Below are 16,068 nucleotides of genomic sequence, written 5' to 3'. Positions count from 1 at the left end.
GGCGCAGTTGCGACGGACCGTGCTTCGCAAGACGAAAAACATCGCAAGACGAAAAGACTCGCAGAACGAATTATTTTCGTCTTGCGAGGCACCACTGTATTATTATTATTATTATTATTATTATGCCTGTCTCCAGGCACTGTGGTCGTCTGCCAGGGATTCCAGCCTCTGGCCCCTGCAGCTGTTTCTGGGGTGCTTTTGGTGTTGTGGGATGTAAGCAGGGCAGTTGCCCACAGCTAATCTGAGACGTTTAGGAGAACCTCTTAATTTCTGCATTTGCTTACAGATCTTGGTGACATCACCCCTGCCATCAACTACGAGGAATACGTGCAAAGAAATGTGGTGCGTATCGTGTGTGTGTTGGTCACGTGGCATTTAGGTGTGTCCCAGGCAGCCACCCATCAAAACACTGGCCAGACTCACACCTGATTATCTTACTTGGTGAGGTGATGGTCTTGCCTGCTTTCAGAGCCATGCCCTGGGGACGCTCGGCCTCACTGTGTCTCCCACCACTTGTTACTGAATTTATATCCCGCCTTTTCCTGTTCCTGGTTCTCCCTTTCTCCATTTTAACTGTACAACAATCCTGTGAGGTTCGCCAGGCCATGAGAGATCATGGCTGGCCCAAGTCACCCAGTGAACTTCATAGCTGACTTGAGATTTGAGCCACGGTGTCAGGCCCTAGTCCTAGACTCTAGGCACTAGCGCGTCTTATTTCTTCCCCTTTTTTAAATTCAAAATTTACTTCTTAATAAAATACAGTGGTACCTCGGGTTAAGTACTTAATTCGTTCCGGAGGTCCGTACTTAACCTGAAACTGTTCTTAACCTGAAGCACCACTTTAGCTAATGGGGCCTCCCGCTGCTGCTGCGCCGCCAGAGCACGATTTCTGTTCTCATCCTGAAGCAAAGTTCTTAACCTGAAGCACTATTTCTGGTTTAGCGGAGTCTGTAACCTGAAGCGCCTGTAACCTGAAGCGTATGTAACCTGAGGTACCACTGTAAAGCAAAGATAAAGAATTTGAGTAAATACTCGTAACGTTACAGCAGGTTGAAAGCAGCATAAGGTTGAACAATATAATTAAATGTACTGTTCCAAAACATTACAAAAAAGCCCGTTTTTCCATAAATATTTTAGGCTGGTTTATATGTATTCTTTTGTAATAAGTTAGCTTAATCATGGTCACTACGGACCCGATTTTCTCAGTTCATTTAGAAATAGTAGGATATATGTTCTTCTCCCCTCCCCCAACACACACTTTTAGCTATTATAATAGCTAAGCAGGTTCCCAGTCTTTTTTGAAGTCTCTGTTGTCCGTGTCTCTCTGAGTTTCCCTGTTAGCTTTGCCAGTTCAGCATATTCCATCAGTTTTTCTTGCCATTCCTCTTCGGTCGGTGTCTTCTCATCGTTCCATTTCTGGGCTAGTAAAATCCTAGCTGCTGGTGTTGCAGGAAGCCTTATTTCTGCCTCTCATACTGGGGACCCCTTGAGACAGGCAGCCAGAGCCCCAGCCATCCAGGGGGCAGCTATTGCCCAAGATAATCTTGGATGAGAGGGCCTAGCAGTGGCAATTGGCCACGATAGTTTAATGCAGGGTTACCAGGTGTCCCTGTTTCCCGGGGACAGTCCCCGGATTTGCGAGTAAGTCCGCGGACAAATTCCATCCCCCGGATTTCATCTAATGTCCCCGGGAAACGCAGCAGTGGCAGTCACAGCAGCCTGGAGCAGTTGGCTCTGGCTGGCTTCAGGAGCTGCTCAGAAGTCCCCATATGACGGTGGTGCAGGGGCTCTAAAATGCCACTTCCGGGCTGCCTCCACCTTCCCTGACCCCAGCAACTAAGCTGTGAAGGGAGGCTTCATGCTGCCTATCGGAGCAGCCTCCCAACTCCTAATTGCGTGCAAGCAGGAGTGGAGCAGGGATCTCTCAGCTGTGAAGGGAGGCTTCATGCTGCCTATCAGAGCTTGAGTGCAAGCAGGAGGGGGCAGGAACCTCTCAGTTAGGCAACGGGAAGTCTCCCTTCCCAGCTGAGGAATCACAGCCCCTGCTGCTTGCACAAAAGTAGGAATGGGATTGGGGCTGCTCCGATGGGAAGGGAGGCATCGCGCTGCCCGGGCCTCATTGCCGCCGCCGCTCTCGGCCCTCCTTCTCCGCCTTCCATGCCTGACCTACTGCGCACCGCTTCCCCACCACCACCGAAGAACCAACAACTCAGGGGCTGCCCAGGCTCAGGGAGAAAGGAGATAGAAGCCACAGACGAAGGGGAAACGTGGCGGTTGAGGTCAAGGCGGCAGCCACCCCTCTGCCACCGCCATCACTGCATCAACAACGTCCTGAACGTGTAGTATTTATTTATTTGAAGTGTCCCCAGATTCATTGAAAAAAATCTGGTAACCTTAGTTTAATGAGCCCTCCATGTTCAGATGCAGTCTACCCTGAGGACAGGACAAAGTGCGTGGAAAGCAGTATCTGGAAACAGCCTCTTTTGGCGGCGGGGGGGGGGGTGCTGCCTAACTTTCTGCCTCCCACTTACTTTGCCTCTCCAGGAAGAAGAGAGGGCTTACTAAGCAGGTTGTGTTCTGCTGGCTTATTATGCAGTAGCAGTTTGGGATTAAAAAAAAAATCAGAGCGGTTGGATAAAAAACAGCTGCCTTGTGCTAGCCTCCCAGCTCTGAGCAGTAGTTGGCCTTTGCGACCAGAGCGCTCCTTCAGAGCAGGATCAGAACCCCACCTTCTGCGGATCTTGAGCGCAAGGCCCTTGGTTTGATGTTTCATCCCCAAAAAGTTTGATTTGATGTTTTCATCCCCAAAAAGTTTGATTTGATGTTTTCATCCCCAAAAAGTTTGATTTGATGTTTTCATTCCCAAAAAGTTTGATTTGATGTTTCATCCCCAAAAAGTTTGATTTGATGTTTTCATCCCCAAATTTTTTTGATTTGAGTTTCTACTGAAATGAGGCTGCATTTTAATCTTGTTTTTAAGTTGTATTTTAATCCATTGTTTTTATACCTGGTGTTAGCCACCCTGAGCCCGGTCTTGGCTGGGGAGGGCGGGGTATAAATAAAAGTTTTTATTATTATTGTTTTTCTCTCCCCAGGAAGTGTTCATCTCGCACTCCCAGAAATACGCCCGAGAGACCGTTCTGTCCCGGCACGTTCGGGACTGGGAGGAGATGGTGGTCCCGAAGCTGGAGGAGCAGGTGAGGCTCAGTTTGGGGGGGCAGGCCTCCCTGACTCCCCCTATTTCCCTGGTCCCACACCTCTTGCCATCTCCCGCCAACAACACCCTCAAGTGCTTTTGTGTAGCTGTAAGGCAGGGGTCGGGACGCGAGTGGCGCTGTGGGTTAAACCACAGAGCCCAGGATTTGCCGATCAGAAGGTCAGCGGTTCGAATCCCCACGACGGGGTGAGCTCCCGTTGCTCAGTCCCTGCTCCTGCCAACCTAGTTCGAAAGCACATCAAAGTGCAAGTAGATAAATAGGCATAGGCACCGCTACGGCGGGAAGGTGAACGGTGTTTCCGTGCGCTGCTCTGGTTCGCCAGAAGTGGCTTAGTCCTGCTGGGCACATGACCCAGAAGCTCTATGCCAGCTCCCTCGGCCAATAAAGCGAGATGAGCGCTGCAGAGTCGGCCACAACTGGACCTAATGGTCAGGGGTCCCTTTACCTTTTAAGGCAGGGGTCAGCAACCTTTTTCAGCCAGGGGCCGGTCCACTGTCCCTCAGACCTTGTGGGGGGCCGGACTATATTTTGAAAAAGATCCGCCGGATAGCAGGCAGCTATCCCGAAGCAGCAGCAACCGCGGCAGCCTCCCCTTCCCACGGCGAGGTGGTACGCGGCTTTGGCCAGGGCTCCAAGGAGCTGGGCATCCCAGCAACTGCCAGAACTACCAGCCGGTAAGCGCTGCTAGTTGGCTGCAGGTGGGGGTGGTCTTATACGGCGAGTATATCCCAAACTCTGTATTTTAACAGGAAAAGTTGGGGGTCATCTAATACGCCCAGTCGCCTAAAACGCCAGAATCTACAGCACTCACATAAAGACTACCTTACACTGCGTTTAAAACCAAAATCGCATTTGGATGGAAACTGTTTCTCAGGCGGCTAGTCCTAGCCTTTGGCCAGGGCATAGCCTGACTCCCTCCCCCGGCAATCTTCGCAGAGCTCTGGCCCAATGGTTGCCAGTGGCCTGAATTAATTAATTTTATAATGAATGATTTTAGAGTGTTGTTTATGTTATACTTTTATACTGTTTTATTGTTGTTAGCTGCCCTGAGCCCGGCTTCGGCTGGGGAGGGCGGGATATAAATAAAATTTATTATTGTTGTTGTTATTATTATTATTATTATTATTATTATGACCCTGTACCCTCTTCCAGAAGGCAGAAGCTGAAAGAGATCATTTCCGGGGTGGGCACTATCCTGCTTCCCTAACCCGCTTCCCCCTCTCCACGTAGGAATCGCACGAAGCCTTGGACATCCACAGCTATGGGGACATGCTGGTGTCCAAACTGGGCACCGTGGGCGAGTGGCACTCCTTCGCCAGCCTGGTGGCGGGGCAGCCGCCTTTCGAAGTCTGCCGCTGTTTGCTGGCTTCCCTTCAGCTGGTGAGTACGGCGTTCCAAAGGCCGGAGGGTGGGGGCCCTTTTGTGGTTGGGGGTTACGGGGTCCACCTGGGTGTGCCACCCCACCCCTTTCCCCTTCTCCTATCGTAGCCAGGTTGCTTTCCAGCCTGGGGGGAAGGGCTGCAGGTCGGTGGGTAGAGGTCAAAGGTCCCAGGCCCATTGGAGGTATTTAGTAATAATAATAATAATAATAATAATAATAATAATATAATTTTTTATTTATACCCCACCCTTCCCGGTTTGGGACGCAGGTGGCGCTGTGGGTTAAACCACAGAGCCTAAGACTTGCCGATCAGAAGGTCGGTGGTTCGAATCCCTGCGACGGGGTGAGCTCCCATTGCTCAGTCCCTGCTCCTGCCAACCTAGCAGTTCGAAAGCATGTCAAAGTGCAAGTAGATCAATACAGTAGGTACTGCTCCAGTGGGAAGGTAAACGGTGTTTCCATGCGCTGCTCTGGTTCGCCAGAAGTGGTTTAGTCAATGCCGGCCACATGACCCGGAAGCTGTACGCCGGCTCCCTCGGCCAATAAAGCGAGATGAGCGCCGCAACCCCAGAGTCGGCCATGACTGGACCTAATGTTCAGGGGTCCCTTTACCTTAACCTTTCCGGTTCAGAATACCGGGCTCAGGGCAGCCAACAACAAATTTAAAACACTTAATTGTGATACAACAAAAAACAGCAAAAATATGGTCTAAAACTTGAATAACAATAAATTCAGTATTCAAAAATCATTTGGGGGGGGAAATCCATCCAATAAACATTACATAGTCACCAGGCCAACTGGCTAAATTAGTCCTCTTTGGGCCAGCAATGAGACCAGAGGAGAATTAGCTGTGGGATCCCACAGCGGGTAATCTTCATAAAAAGGGGAGGGGGAGGGAAGGAAGGGGAATAAAAGACCAGGCTAAGTTCAAATTGAAAGCCGGCCGGAATAGCTCTGTCTTACAGGCCCTGCGGAAGGAGGTTAAATCCTGCAGGGCCCTGGTCTCACGGGACAGAGCATTCCACCAGGTCGGAGCCATCACTGAAAAGGCCCTGGCCCTGGTGGAGGATAGTCTGACTTCCTTAGGGACCTCTAAACTATGGTTGTTCATGGACCTTAAGGTCCTCTCGGGGCAGACCAGGAGAGGCGGTCCTGTAACTACGAGGGCCCTAAGCCACAAAGGGCTTTAAGCAGAGGTTGGATGGCCACCTGCCAGGGATACCTTCGCTGGGATTCCTGCAACGCCAGGGGTTGGGCTGGATGACCCTTAGGGGTCTTTCAACTCTTAAGATTCTGCGATTCATTCCCCGGTGACATCTCTAGGTAGGGCAGAGAGAGAGATGTCTCGGATCCCCGAGAGTGTTGCTGCCAGCCCGTGTGGCCAATACTGAGCTAGGCAGACCCCAGGGACTCGCATGGTGTAAGGCAGCTTCCCTGGTTCCACATTGTAGCCTGTGGGTTAGCTCAGCTGGTAGAGCACGGGACTCTTAAATCTGTGGGTTTGAGCCCCACGTTGGGCAAATGAATTCCCGCATTGCAGGGGATTGGACTGGGTGATGATGATGATTTATTTATTACTTATCTCCCACCCATCTGGCCAGGTCTCCCCAGCCACTCTGGGTGGCTCCCAACAGAACATTAGAATAAAACTTCAAGCATTAAAAACTTCCCTAAGCAGAACTGCTTTCAGATGTCTTCTAAAAGTCAGATACTTGTTTATTTCCTTGACATCTGATGGGAGGGCATTCCACAGGAATTGTGGATCATCTCTCTGTAGTGATGTAGGGATATAGGAAAAGGTGAACAGGTTCTTACTTTTTTATTGTTAACTGCCTTGGGAATAATAATAATAATAATAATAATAATAATAATAATAATAATAATTTTTTATTTATACCCTGCCTATCTGGTTGGGTTTCCACAGCCACACTGGGCGGCTTCCAACAGGAGGTTAAAAATACATGAAAACATCAGTCATTAAAAACTTGCCCAAACAGGGCTGCCTTCAGATGTCTTCTAAAAGTCAGATACAGTGGTACCTTGGGTTAAGTACTTAATTCATTCTGGAGGTCCGTTCTTAACTTGAAACTGTTCTTAACCTGATGCACCACTTTAGCTAATGGGGCCTCCTCCTGCCGCTGTGCAATTTCTGCTCTCATCCTGAAGCAAAGTTCTTAACCTGAAGCACTATTTCTGGGTTAGCGGAGTCTGTAACCCGAAGCGTATGTAACCTGAGGTACCACTGTAGTGGTTTATTTCCTTGACATCTGATGGGAGGCTGTTCCACAGGGCGGGCGCCACCACCGAGAAGGCCCTCTGCCTGGTTCCCTGGAACCTCACTTTTCGCAGGGAGGGAAACACCAGAAGGCCCTCGGACCTCAGTGTCCGGGCAGAATGATGGGGGTGGAGACGCTCCTTCAGGTCTACAGGGCCGAGGCCGTTTAGGCCTTTCAAGGTCAGCACCAACACTTTTGAATTGTGCTCAGAAACGTCCTGGGACCTTCAGGGCTCCCTTCCCATTCTCTGATTCCACGTCTTCCTCTAGGCCAACGACTACACAGTGGAAATCTCCCAGAAGCCTGGCCTGGAGGAGGGCATGGACACCATGGCTCTGCGCCTGCTGACCCAGGACAAGGCACACGACCGTTTCCGCACCTACACGGCTCCCTCGCTCGGCCAGCACTGACGCCTCTCCTCCTGCGCACATGCATATGTGTTTGTGTGTATATATGTGTATATATCTCTGTACAGCTTCTGCACCCTCCTTTCCCCACTCTGCTTAGACCCTCTTCTCTTTGCCACAATAAACTCGTGCGCTGGAGTCATTCCTGGGTTTCCTTTCTGAGCGCCGGGCACTGACCGCAAGGACAAAACTCGGGATCTGTTCCCTTCTGGGATTTTGTTTCCGTTGGGAGCATGGGGCGGACGGGGGGTTCAAGATGCGCAAGCCGAGGGATCCCGCTCTGTCTGGTCCCTGCGGCCCTTAGGCCTAACCTTCCTCTGCTGGCGGCAAAGAGGCTGTTTGGAACCTGGAGGCCGGCTGAAACAAGAGCTGCACTCATTGAGTTTGTGTGACGCTGGTTTTGTTCCCTGCAGCGCAGTTTGAGGAAGCACAGCTCTGCAGTGGTTAAGCTTTACTGCACATGAGATTAAAGGCTTCTGTGCAGCCGAAGTGTTTGTCCGCACAGGAGGTTGTCTGCTGTATAGTATCTCTCTTCTGGCCACGGAAGCAGCAACAGCATTTGGTCACTAGGAAAGCTACCGCCCTTAGTGGGTTCATGCTCCAGGATTGCCTCTGCATTCCCAGAAGCCACAACCAGCCAGACACATAAGTGCTGCTCTTGGAAATGCAAAGAGCGGGCAACACTCCCAGAGTTACAACCATTTCAGCTGTAAACTCGAGGCTACAGAATTACACATGCTTCCCGCAAGACACCAGGTGTACCGGGAATCTGTTGTTATACAGTGGTACCTCGGGATGCGAACGGGATCTGTTCCAGAGCCCCGTTCGCATCCTGAACAGAACGTAAGACACGTGTGCGTGGGTCGCGTTTCACTACTTCCGCGCATGCCATCATTTTGAGCGTCTGTGCATGCACAAGTGGCGAAACCCGGAAGTAACATGCTCCGTTACCTCTGGGTCGCCACGGAGCGCAACCTGAAAATACTTATCCTGAAGCGTATTTATCTCGAGGTATGACTGTACTGGCAGGGAAGCCTACAGCAATAATTAAAAAGGAAATACAAAAAGAACCCCAAAGCTACTAAATCGCAAGGCTGTCTAGCAGTAAGGGGCGCCCCCACCCTGGCTGTGAGTCCAGGAAGGCCTTTCCCCACCTGGCCTGACTCCAGCTGCAAAAGAAGAGGTTGCTGAACAGACTCTTGGGCTGGGGAGCTGCTGTTGGTTTTTTTGTACCTTCAGCTTAAGAACAGAGATCTGTTCTTAAGCTGAAACCATTCTTATCCTGAGGCGCGCTTTCACTAATGGGGTTTCTCTGCTGCCCATGTGCCTCTGACGCACGATTTCTGTTCACATCCCGGGGCAAAGTTCACAACCAGGAGACCTGCTTCCGGGTTAGCGGAGTTCATAACCTGAAGCGTTCGTAACCAGAGGTACCACTGTACGGTGGATGCTCGGGTTGCGAACATGATCTCTGCAGGATGGACGTTCGCAACCCAGGGTGTTCGCAACCCGCAGCAGCGCGTCTGCGCACATGAGCGTTGTGATTTGGTGCTTATGCACAAAGCGTGATTTAGCGCTTCTGTGCATGCGCAACCGTCAAAACCCGGAAGTAACCTGTTCCGGTACTTCTGGTTTCAGCGGTCCGTAACCTGAAAAAACGCAACCTGAAGCGTCTGTAACCCAAGGTATTACTGTTATATTTTGCTTACTGTTTGACTACTCTTGTTGTAGTTATGTGGGGGGGGGGTTCCCATGTTGTAAGCTGCCATGAGCGCAGTTTGAGCTGTGGAAACCTGGCATACAAATAAAAGGATGTCTGCATGTACCCAGCAAACCTCTGTGGAGAGGCTTCCACAATGCGTGGCACCAGAGAAGGCAGTCGAAATGATGCCCAGAGGTAGATGGGCTCTCTGTGACATTCTGGCCATGGCTGGACAGCAACTCAGCTATATCAGCTAGGTGCCAAATGGCTCCTTAACCCAGGACGTGGGTGGCACTGTGGGTTAAACCACAGAGCCTAGGACTTGCTGATCAGAAGGTCGGCGGTTCGAATCCCCGCGACGGGGTGAGCTCCCGTTGCTCGGTCCCTGTTCCTGCCAACCTAGCAGTTCGAAAGCACGTCAAAGTGCAAGTAGATAAATAGGTACCACTCTGGCAGGAATGTAAACGATGTTTCCGTGCGCTGCTCTGGTTCGCCAGAAGCGGCTTAGTCAGCTGCACTCCGGCTCCCTCGGCCGATAAAGCGAGATGAGCGCCGCAACCCCAGAGTCGGCCACGACTGGACCTAATGGTCAGAGGTCCCTTTACCTTTTTACCATTGCCAAAACATAATGCCTCATTGCCATTTGGGGGCCAGGCGGCTTGAAAAACAGAACATTTTGGTTCCTGAAATTCATTCTGAATTTGTGGAGGTAACATATATAACCAATAGAATTCTGCAGAATACGTTGCTAGGGTGTGAAAACAGGCAAGATCCACGGATCCCCAGAAAGACATCTCCAGGCGGCATCCTGGCGCCCGGGCATCTAAACTTGGCCGCAAGTGGCAGGTAAAGGGACCCCTGGCCATTAGGTCCAGTCGCGGCCGACTCTGGGGTTGCGGCGCTCATCTCGTTTTATTGGCCAAGGGAGCCGGCGTACAGCTTCCGGGTCATGTGGCCAGCATGACTAAGCCGCTTCTGGCGAACCAGAGCAGCGCACGGAAACGCCGTTTACCTTCCCGCCGGAGCGGTACCTATTTATCTACTTGCACTTTGAGGTGCTTTCCAACTGCTAGGTTGGCAGGAGCTGGGACAGAGCAACAGGAGCTCACCCCGTTGCGGGAATTCGAACCGCCGACCTTCTGATCAGCAAGCCCTAGGCTCAGTGGCTTAACCCCCAGCACCACCCGCCAGGTGCAAAATGCGCCCAGGGGAATTTCAAACGCTGGCGCTGATCAAAGGGCTGCAGCAGCGCCAAGAGCAAAGACGTTTGGGACTTCTCAGTTTGGCGGGGGGGGGGGGAGAGAAAAGGGGAGGATATAAAATGCATGTATGGAGAAGGGACAGAGATGTTTCTCTTCCTCAGACTGAAGCTCGGATAGCCGGGGGGGGGGGGAGAGAGATTCAGGCCAGACGACAGCATATTTAAACTGGATTTCACTGTTGCAAGATGTGATGGTCCCCAACTCGGATGATCTTAAAAGGTATTTTAAAACTTAATGGAAGGCAAGATTGGTCAAAATTAGCAGCTGCTGTGGCTGTCTGTCAGACTGCAGGAGAAGGGATGAACCAGCATTCCTGGGAGGGAACAGCAGGTCCTCGCCCCTCGAATGTACCCCAGATTAACCAAACTGCTGCAAGCAGAGACGCCCATTTTATAGTGGGGGGGCATCTGCGCTTAACCTGGGGGCTTTGTGCTTCAGAGGGAAAGAATCGGAGCAGTAGGGGTGCCCATCCACAAACAGTAGCTCTTTGAAAAGCAATCTTGAAAGCCTTTGCTGCAGCTCTTGGAAACCACAGCGGACAGACAAAGAAGTATGTTTGCGTTTGTTAAAAAGCACCCCAAAATATTTTGTAGGAAGCAAAGCAAACCTCTCTTCTCCCCCAGGTAACCCAGTAAATGAACATACGCAATATCAGTGAGTAGCAATGTAATTTCTCCCTTGACATAGCCTCCGGAACTCACCACCACAAGGTGCCAAGACAGAAGCTTGTAAGTTGAAACAGCACCCCCCCCAAAAAAAAGAGCAGCGTTGAGAGAGCCGCCTGCCAGGCCCCCCTCTCAGCCAAAGAGGCTCTCGTAGGTGTTCATGTGTCCCTGCACACTCTTGGCGATCTGCGCCTCCGTCTTGTTCCGGTTGTAATAGTCCAGGAAGAGCCCATCTGGGCTAAGCAGGTAGATGATCACAGTGTGGTCCACAATGTAGTCGCCGTCCTCGTCTCTGGGGCCGGCGCTGGCGTAGACCCGGAAGGCCCGGCCCACTTCCCGCACCTGCTCTGGGGTGCCCGTCAACCCCAGGAGCCGCGGGTGGAAATCCCGGACGTACTTGGCCAGCGCAGGCACGTCGTCCCTCTCGGGGTCGACCGTGATGAAGACGGGCTGGACTCTCGGCAGGTGAGATTCGCCGTCCAGCAGTTCCACCACGCGACTCATCTTCTCCAGCTCCTCAGGGCAGATGTCCGGGCAGTGGGTGAAGCCAAAGTAGAGCAGGACCCAGCTGCCCCGCAGGTCGGCCTTGGAGCGGGGCCGCCCCGTGTGGTCCAGCAGCCGGAAATCCCCCTGCCCGAGGGCCAGCTTCCGCAACTCCTCAACGCGCCTCAGTTTCTCCTGCCGGAGCTTTTCTTTCCGCAGGTACAGCCAGCCGGCCAGGATGCCGCCACCAAAGAGGGCCGTGATGAGCAGTCGAGCCTTGAACGGGAGGCGGGGGCCGGACGAGGGGCTCTGCGGGGTCCCCTGGGAGAAAGACCTCCAGCCGGCTGCGTGCCGCTGTGTCCTGCTGGGGTGCGAAGCCCCTCTCGCTCCCAGACAGGCGCCCTGGGCTGCGGAGTCCGAAGCACCCTTTTCCAAGGGATTCAGCAGAGATGCCTGCCAACCTGTGCCACCAACCAAAGATGCAAGCCGGCTGTGCCAGGCTGCCTGGAAGCGGCACCTGGCTTGTTTGCAGAGAAACGGGCATCTTCTTCTCCCCCAAAGGCGGGGGGCCTGGCCTGGTGCCACATGCCAGAGGCTCGGGCTGACAAAGGACCGAAGCATCCCGGACAAATCTGGAAGGAGAAAACCTTATGCGCTTAAATAATAATAATTATACCCCGCCCTCCCTAGCCAAGGGCGGCTAACAACTAATAATAAAATAAGTTGATTAAAATACAATTTAAAAGATTAAGATACAACATTAAAACATTAGGGTGCAATCTCTTCATAGGAGGAGAAAGGAAAAAGAAAGAGGGGGAGGGAATCAAACTAATTCTAAGCCAAAGGCCAGGCGGAACAACTCCATTTTACAGGCCCTGCAGAAAGAAATCAGATCCTGCAGGTCCCTGGTCTCAAGAGACGGAGTGTTCCACCAGGCTGGAGCCAGTGCTGAGAAGGCCCTGGCTCTGGTTGAGGCTAATCTAACTTCCTTAGGGCCCAGGACCTCTAAGGTGTTGCTATTTATGGACCTTGAGGCTCTCCGTGGGGCATACCGGGAGAGGCGGTCGCGTAGGTACGAGGGTCCTAGGCCATATATGGCTTTAAAGGTCAAAAGCAGCACCTTAAATCTGACCCTGTACTCCACCAGGAGCCAGTGCAACTGGAAAAACACTGGGTGAATATGCTCCCATGGCAGAGATCCTGTGAGGAGCCTCGCTGCAGCATTCTGCACCCGCTAGAGTTTCTGGGACAGCTTCAAGGACAGCCCCGCGTAGAGTGAATTGCAGTAGTCAAGCCTGGAGGTGGCCATCGCATGGATCACTGTGGCCTGGTCAGGGCGGGATGGCCATCCATTAACAGATAGAGCTGAGTGTCGTCAGCATATTGGTGACAAGCCAACCCAAAGCCCCGGATAATCTGGGCAAGGGGGCGCATAAAGATGTTAAAAAGCATCGGGGAGAAGATTGCGCCCTGCGGCACTCCACACACCAAGGAGTGGTGCGACGATATCTCCCTCCCTAGTGCCACCCTCTGTCCCCGACCAGAGATAAAAGAGCACAGCCATTTAGGGGCTATGCCCTGTATCCCCACATCGGCGAGGCGGTGGTCCAAAAGATCATGATCGACCATGTCAAAGGCTGCTGAGAAATCTAAGAGAATCAGCAGTCCCAACCCGCCTCGATCCAATTCAATTTATGCCCTTGTATTTGTGGGGCGCACAGGGGTTTCCCCCTGCCCACGTTTTTTCCTCAACCAGCCTATGTTGCAGGTTGGACAGAGCCACAGCAATTGGTCCCCGGTCCCCCAGCAAACTTTGCGGCCGAGCAGGAGCTCGCACCGGCGCAGTGTGCAAGCTTTCGTGAAACACCAGGTTCTTCCTCAAGCTAGGTAGTTCCAAAAAAGGCAAGGAAGAATTGGAGAGCGTCTGAGCAGTGGAGCAATATTAGACTGGAAATGCTAACAGGAGCTTTTATGAAATCTCCCCTTACCAGGGAAGGTCCCCAGGGGAGCCACTGCCTCTCAGCCAACCTACCTCCTCCCAAGATTGTTGTGAAGATAAAAATGGGGGAAACAATTGCATGCCAGGTTGAGCTCCCTGGAGGAAAATGGTGGGCCATAAATACAATTAATAGCAATAATTAACAAGAAGCCTTCTGTTAAGGGAAATAGGGGTACAAGGATCCTACCATTGGCTCCCAGTACGTTTCCGAGCACAATTCAAAGTGTTGGTGCTGACCTTGAAAGCCCTAAACGGCCTCAGCCCAGTATACCTGAAGGAGCGTCTCCACCTCCATCGTTCTGCCCGGACGCTGAGGTCCAGCGCCGAGGGCCTTCTGGCGGTTCCCTCATTGCGAGAAGCAAAGCTACAGGGAACCAGGCAGAGGACCTTCTCAGTGGTGGCACCTGCCCTGTGGAACGCCCTCCCACCAGGTGTCAAGGAAATAAACAACTATATGACATTTAGAAGACATCTGAAGGCAGCCCTGCTTAGGGAAGCTTTTAATGTTTGATGCATTACTGTATTTTAATATTTTGTTGAAAGCTGGCCAGAGTGGCTGGGGTATAAATAATAAATTATTTATATTATTATTATATTATATTACCATTCATCTGGGAATATGGAATGTGAAACCACTGAGAAAGAGCACTCTGGCGCTCTTCTCCCAAAGGACTATGGGTGGGGAAGGGGGCAGGAGAGAAAGATTGTTAAATAGCTCAAAGATAGCACAGCAGTTGAAGCCGGCCTGGGGGTGGCGAGTTCAAGTCCATCCCCTGCTGTGGATTCAGAAAGCCCAATTTCTTGGCCTCATATCTCCACTTTTGCAGCTCAGGGCAGTCACTCCGGGGGGCTTCAAGAGCCACCAAGGCACAGTCCCCAAACCCACCCTTTCCTTTCCAGAGGCCATTCTCTCCCCACTGCAGTTGGAGGCAGCAGGGCTGCTGAATCCCTGTTGCTGGAAACTACAGGAGGAGAGAATCGCTCGTTTTCAGATCAGGTGGGCCATTAGCCTGCTCCAGCGAGGAGGATTTAAAATTGTATAATTGTTCTTTCCTAAGGCCCCCTCCTCGCTTCCTTCTGGGGCGACCCTCCCCCTCCCCAAACAGGGTCCTAACTCAAAAAACCCTGGGAAGCCTCAAAGGTCTTTCGGGAACTGGGAGGGGGAGCAGATCCTGCTGGAGGAAGGAACGGGGTGCAATGTGAAAATGCCCCCCCCAATTTAACCCCTTCCCTGGGACGCTTTGAGGAGAAAGAGGCAAAGCTCATGCGAACCCTGTGAGGATGGTGGCAGGCAAAGGTCTGCGAGGAAGAGAAGCGGAACTTGTCGCGCTCTCTTTCACCACCTTTCTCTTTTCGGCTGGGTTTCTCCACCTGTCAACCTTCAGACAGGCAGAAATTCAGCAGGTGGGGAGGATTTGCCTCCATTGCTGGTGTTGGAAAGTTTGCTTCCACTTGACCCTCGCCACGGATTGCTTTGAAGTCATTTCTGCACCAGGGAAAGTAAAATTTAGCCCAGTTCCACACACCCCCCCTCCACCTGTCCAGCAGCAACTTAGAGACCAACTAAGTTAGATACTGGTATGAGCTTCTGTGGGCATGCAGATGGGTACTACTGGAAGGAATTTATTTTATTTCTTAATTTATTTTATTTTGCTTCGATTATGGCAGACCAACACGGCTTCCTACCTGTAACCAGAACCCTGCTCTCCTTTTCCTCTGATCCACTCCCTCCTTTTCCCAACTCAAACCTGGGGGGGGGGGGGTTCTCTCTGATCGCCTCCCTCCCCCCCCCCTGAACCAAGCAGGGCTCGGACCCCCTGCAGGCTCCCAATTGCCCCCATGCAATGCATCCCCCTCCCCTCCCCCAATGCATCCCCTCCCCCAATGCACCCCCTCCCCCAATGCACCCCCTCCCCTCTCCCAATGCACCCCTCCCCCAATGCATTCCCCTCCCCTCTCCCAATGCACCCCCTCCCCCAATGCATTCCCCTCCCCTCTCCCAATGCACCGCCTCCCCCAATGCATTCCCCTCCCCCAATGCACGCCCTCCCCCAATGCATTCCCCTCCCCTCCCCCAATGCATCCCCTCCCCCAATGCACCCCCTCCCCCAATGCATTCCCCTCCCCTCTCCTCTCCCAATGCACGCCCTCCCCCAATGCATTCCCCTCCCCTCCCCCAATGCACCCCCTCCCCCAATGCATTCCCCTCCCCTCCCCCGCATCTGCTCCCACCAGCCACGTGCTCCCTCCTTACTTCCGGGTTCTCCTGCCGGCGGACACCTTGGGCTCGACCTCGCCGATTCTGCGCATGCGTGCTTGGGTGTCCCGCCGGCTCCACCTCCTCGGCCCTCCCCTTCTCCCTGCCTTGCCTGTTCCCCGGAGCGGCCAGCCGAGGGAGCTCCAGCGCCGCGCGAGTGGGAGGGGGGGGGAATGGGCTGACGTTTCTTTCTTTTTCTTTCCCCCCCAGAATTAGTTATTATTATTATTATTATTGCAGATTGGCTGTTGTTAAGGAGTTGTTGCACGCTTCCATAGTATTATTTACTTATTGCGCTTGCACCGCTTCTCCCCCTTCCTTGCATAATTTCACCTTGAGAGAGGAAAAGGCGGTGCGGTGCAAATGCAATAAGTAAATAATACTGTGGAAGCGTGCAGCAACTCCTTAACAACAGCCA

The 16,068-nt window shown here is 52.4% G+C and overlaps 2 protein-coding genes across 7 annotated transcripts in view; one reads left to right on the top strand and one right to left on the bottom strand.

Moving 5' to 3' along the window:
* Nucleotides 1–7,424, top strand: part of NCAPH2 (non-SMC condensin II complex subunit H2) — a 33,304-nt gene extending 25,880 nt beyond the window's left edge. For all 4 annotated transcript variants that reach the window (XM_082238974.1, XM_082238971.1, XM_082238972.1 and 1 more), the window contains exons 18-21: nucleotides 287–342; nucleotides 3,096–3,197; nucleotides 4,449–4,598; nucleotides 7,145–7,424. In XM_082238974.1, coding sequence (XP_082095100.1) covers nucleotides 287–342; nucleotides 3,096–3,197; nucleotides 4,449–4,598; nucleotides 7,145–7,285 — 449 coding nt within the window. In that variant the 3' untranslated portion in view covers nucleotides 7,286–7,424. The remainder of the gene's footprint in view (nucleotides 1–286; nucleotides 343–3,095; nucleotides 3,198–4,448; nucleotides 4,599–7,144) is intronic.
* Nucleotides 7,425–10,831: 3,407 nt separating this feature from the next.
* Nucleotides 10,832–15,737, bottom strand: SCO2 (synthesis of cytochrome C oxidase 2). 3 transcript variants are annotated; one of them, XM_082239242.1, is made up of 2 exons: nucleotides 15,648–15,737; nucleotides 10,832–12,026 (listed from the first exon to the last, which is right to left on the bottom strand). In XM_082239242.1, the coding sequence occupies exon 2, from the start codon at nucleotides 12,013–12,015 to the stop codon at nucleotides 11,044–11,046; it is 972 nt and encodes a 323-aa protein (XP_082095368.1). In that variant the 5' UTR covers nucleotides 12,016–12,026; nucleotides 15,648–15,737; the 3' UTR covers nucleotides 10,832–11,043. The 3 variants fall into 3 exon arrangements, with proteins under 3 accessions (XP_082095368.1, XP_082095370.1, XP_082095369.1); XM_082239244.1 differs by having other exon boundaries at nucleotides 10,832–12,041; nucleotides 15,648–15,709; XM_082239243.1 differs by lacking the exon at nucleotides 15,648–15,737 and adding an exon at nucleotides 15,080–15,216.
* Between the last annotated feature and the right edge of the window lie 331 nt (nucleotides 15,738–16,068).

Source organism: Podarcis vaucheri (assembly GCF_965113315.1).
Source record: "Podarcis vaucheri genome assembly, chromosome: 10".
NCBI classification, from domain to species: Eukaryota; Metazoa; Chordata; class Lepidosauria; order Squamata; family Lacertidae; genus Podarcis; species Podarcis vaucheri.
The sequence above is the reverse complement of the archived record's forward strand: the minus strand, read 5'-3'. Positions and strand labels throughout refer to the sequence as shown.